This window comes from Arachis hypogaea, chromosome 20 (genome assembly GCF_003086295.3).
Source record: "Arachis hypogaea cultivar Tifrunner chromosome 20, arahy.Tifrunner.gnm2.J5K5, whole genome shotgun sequence".
In the NCBI taxonomy this organism is placed as follows: Eukaryota; Viridiplantae; Streptophyta; class Magnoliopsida; order Fabales; family Fabaceae; genus Arachis; species Arachis hypogaea.
Window position 1 is genome coordinate 5,055,669 of NC_092055.1, and position 4,918 is coordinate 5,060,586.

General features: G+C 32.4%; 1 protein-coding gene across 1 annotated transcript; it reads left to right on the top strand.

The window, feature by feature from the left end:
* The first annotated feature begins 2,680 nt into the window (after positions 1–2,680).
* Positions 2,681–4,678, top strand: LOC112784784 (NAC transcription factor 25). The gene is made up of 3 exons (XM_025828110.3): positions 2,681–3,005; positions 3,077–3,417; positions 3,905–4,678. The coding sequence occupies exons 1-3, from the start codon at positions 2,843–2,845 to the stop codon at positions 4,436–4,438; spliced, it is 1,038 nt and encodes a 345-aa protein (XP_025683895.1). The 5' UTR covers positions 2,681–2,842; the 3' UTR covers positions 4,439–4,678.
* The last annotated feature ends 240 nt before the right edge of the window (positions 4,679–4,918 follow it).

Genomic DNA, 4,918 nt, shown 5'->3' on the forward strand with positions numbered 1-4,918 from the left:
AGTTCTTAATATATTTGTTGGTCATAACTTTGCCAGGAGGGTTGCTTTTAAATTGTCTGCATAACAAATGCATTATGCATGACATAAAAATTCTTCTATCAATTGGCAGTTAGCTCCCTTCTCATAAGTCCCATTTTCCTAAAAAAAGACTTGAATGCTTTAGAATCATACTCAATATATATTATAAAATTCATTTATAAACATATTTATTCAAAATCTTTTAAAAGGTAGATGCTCGTATAAAATATTTTTTATAAAGATAATAGTTAAAAATTATTAAATATTTTAATATATTTTGTTAAACAAAAATATTAAATATTACAAATTAATTATTAAATTAATTATTATATATAATTAAATTAATAATTAATCTTTTATATGTGAATAATATCTTTTATAGAATAATATCTCAAATAGGTCCCCAAAAAATTTACAGTCGAACAGATTTATGCTTAACAAAATTTAACTAAAATTTTAATTTTGACATTTTTAGTTATACACCAAATACGTCTCTATGACAGTTTGACTCGGTCAGAACGTCCTACGTAGAGATTAACCGGGCTGACATATCAGGTTAACTGCGACGTGTCACTTTTAGGACAATTTAGTCCACATTCAAGCTGGACAAAACGACGTCGTATTGGAATATGAGGCGAACGACGTCGTTTCATGGAGGACAAATTCGTCCTCACTATGGAAGGCAGAGTTGCACAATGGCAACGTTTTAAATGGGGGACCTATCTGCCTGTTCGAGGGGACCTATCTGCCTGATGATTATGCTTCTATAGGGACTTACTTGTCTGATAACCTAATATTTGGAGACCTATCTGACCTATAATTGGTGACATTATCCTCAAATATATTCATTGCCCTTTTTTGGTTTCATTAACAACATAGGCTGATGTATCTGGATCTGGTAGTTTTTAAAATTCTAATCCTCCCTCTCATGACACTCAAATTAAAGATTCTCCTTCACATGTCCCAAAAAATGTCTGAAGCAATTCCAAGATATGCTAATTTTTAATGACTTAATGCGTATGTTGAACGATGACTTGGAGAAGATAGAGTAAAGCAGTTGGAGGATCTGTCGTTGAAGAAGAATGATGATAGCCAAATTGCAAAGAAGCATACTGTTTTTGTTCTGTTTAGGGGTATAATAATTGGGAGCATTGGTAGTTGTAGTTGTGTTTTGTATGTATGTGGTGGCTGTTTAGGCAAGTTTTAATATGTGTTGATTATCAAATTGTTAGATTGAAATGTCTCAAATTGTTAGACTAAACCAAACCAACCCAAACAACAAAAAGTCTATTTCCTCCAACGTAACAAAATATGATGTTGAAATTCTTAAAAGCATCATTTCTTTGTAGACTGTTTCAACCTCGATGTTAGGAATAAATCTGAACAATCTAGATGCTGTGCCACTGGTTGCAGCTGCCATGGTCTCAGCACTAACATTCTTTTAAGCCTTGAACTTGATTACTGTTTATTTTGAACGTCTAAAATGTTGCTGAGGCTGAAATTAATAAAATTATTATGAGGATGTTTCATACATATTTCAACATACGCATTAAATCATTCAAAATTAGCATACTTTGGGATTACCTAAGACATTTTTTTGTGACATGTGAAGGAGAATCTTCAATTTGAGTATCATGAGAGAGAGGATTAGAATTTTGCAAGCTACCAGATTCAGATATATCAGCTTATGTTTTCAATGAAACCAAAAAAAGATAATAAATATATTTGAGGGTAATGTCACCAATTATAGGTTAGATAGGTCCCCAAACATTAGGTTATTATACAAATAGGTTTCCCATTTAAAACGTTGCCATTTCTCAACTCTGTTTTCCATGGTGGGGACGAATTTGTCCTCCACGAAACGACGTCGTTCGCCTCATAATCCAATAAGACGTCGTTTTGTCTAGTTTGGATGGAGGACTAAATTGTCCTAGAGGTGACGCGTCGCAGTTAACCTGACACGTCAGCCCGTTAACCTCCACGTAGGACGTTCTAACCGGGTCAAACTGTCATGGGGATGTATCTGGTGTATTAATATACAAATCAATCCCTAAAGTTTTATTCCGGCAGACAAATCAGTCCCCAGTTCATTTTCTGGCAGAGTAATTACCCAGATCAGTCCCTAAGAATTTTAAAAACAGACATTTTAGTCCCAAAAAAAATTAATATACAGATTAATTTTCAACGTTTTTCTCCGTCAGACATAACAGTCTTCTATCCAAAAAATTATTATTATTATTATTATTATTATTATTATTGAGTGACTATGTATGTGTGTATATATATATATTTTTTTTTATATTAGAAATATATACATAAAAATCTAATGAATAAATTTATTAATATTTTTGTTCAAAAAATAATCATAATATAGTATTATTGTGCAATTAATAATAATAATAATAATAATATTTTATTTTTTTGGATATAGAAAACTGTTATGTCTGATAGAAAAAAATATTAAAAATTGATTTGTATATTAATTTTTTTAGAGACTAAAATAAATATTTTTAAAATTTTTAGATACTGATCTAAATAATTATTCTATCAAAAAATAAACTGAGAACTGATATGTATGAGATGTGAGAGTAAAAGAATTTATTTACGGAAACAAAATTACTAAATTCCCATAGACACCTAAAAAATGGTGGTGTAGTAATATGATGGATTTGATTGAGCACACGTGTGACAGCGGGTATTTTGCTGGATTTGCACGTGTGAGGAAGGCACCTCCCTTGGTCCGTTGGTACATTTATCTGTACCACAAAGTCCCATACACACTGAATACTCATCTATCTGATCCTACCCCACCCACGCATCACGCATGGATTCATGTCAACCCCAACTCCCACCGGGATTCAGGTTCCACCCAACCGACGAAGAACTCATCGTTCACTACCTCAAGAGAAAAGCTTCCTCTGCTCCTCTCCCCGTCGCCATCATCGCCGACGTTGATCTCTACAAGTTCGACCCATGGGAGCTTCCAAGTACCAATCCTAAATCATTCATCTCACCTTTCTTCTTTCCTTTTCATCTTTTAACATCTATCCATATACAGGTAAGGCCACGTTTGGGGAGCAAGAATGGTATTTCTTTAGTCCGAGGGATCGCAAGTATCCGAATGGGGCTCGCCCAAACAGAGCAGCTACGTCCGGATATTGGAAGGCCACCGGCACTGATAAGCCTATTATTGCGTCTGATGGCCAACACCGACTCGGCGTCAAGAAAGCTCTCGTCTTCTATGGTGGCAAGCCTCCTAAAGGGGTTAAAACCAATTGGATCATGCACGAATATAGACTCACTACTACTCATAACAACAATTCTATCTCATCATCAAAGTCTTTTCCTTCTCTTCCTTCTCATCTTCCTTCCGCCAATAACAAGAAGAATTCCTTGAGGGTATCTATCATTCATTTCCTTCCTACAAACATATTTGACTTGGATATTTCAATTAAAAATGTTAAAAGATCATTAAAATTTATTATTTTTTATTATTATTTAGTTATTAATTTAATTTTTTTAAATTTTATTTTATATTTTTAAATAAAAGAGTGTTAGAAATAATTTTTGTGATTTGTAGCCATCAAATAGTCATCAATGATAATTTTAATGGTGTGAGATTGGTATGAGATTTCATCCAATAACTCACTTTTTCTTGCTGATTACATGCTGACAAGAATTTGAAAAAATTGCTGGCTCCTTAGATTTTTTTTTTAAATATTGATAACTAATTGATAACTATAAATAATAAATAATTCTGATAATTCTCCAGTATCTGTGTTAAAGATATTTTGCTATAACTAATAGCTAATGCTTTTCCCTTTTTCTTTCTTTTAAATAGTTAACTTTATTGTTTGTTTGGTTGGTTTTATTATTATTATTATAGCTTGATGATTGGGTGTTGTGCCGAATATATGAAAAAAGCAACCGTGGCAATTTTGCAAGAACAGCGTTGATGGAGCACCATGATCATGATGATGATGATGATGACAATAAGGATCAGCTTTCCGCGGAAACAACGAGTATGATAGAAAACATGTCCACGATGAGTAGTCAGAATTCCAAGCCCACACAACATTATGGACCATTGCTGGTTCAAAACGATGACAACTTCTTCGATGGAATCTTAGCTGCTGATCATCATAATCAACAACACAACTTGCCAATGAAGAGGACACTGGTGAATATGAATAATTCACAGTTTTGGAATGAGACAAACAAGAGGTTCCATTGTGATCTCAATAACAACACTAACATTGTTGCTAATAATGATGAGGATAACACTTCCTTTGTTTCACTGCTTAGCCATAATCAGATTCCTCATCATCCTACTAACAATGCTTCTCTTCTTGACCCTACTGTTGCTGATGGTGTTTTCAGGCAACACTTTCAACTTCAAGCAATTAATTGGAACTTATAGATTATATTCTCATCTGACTAGCTAGCTAGCCATATATTATATGTAGTGTGATCAGAGTGGTCTAATATCATTGATTATATATACAGTACATGTAATTAGCTATTTTATTGTCACTTTTCTATTTGAAGCTTAATTAATTAAGCTATACAATGTTTGTATACAAAATATACTATTCTATGATGTAAGTATACCTATATACCAAGCTTATACAAAATTAGCTCTTGCATTTTGAGTAGTGAATATGGTGCCTCTAGTTAATTTACTATGTTAGCTTTCTCCAATGTTGTTAACAAAAATGTTTGGGGATATAATTTGAACATTATAGATAGCTATAACTTGTTTTCTTTTGTTTTTTTTTTTTATATTTATTAATTACTGTTTGAATACATATATATATATATATATATTAAATTGAATAAGCTAAATTTAAATTATTATTTTTCTAGTATTATTTAGTATTTACTGTGAATAACTAACCGT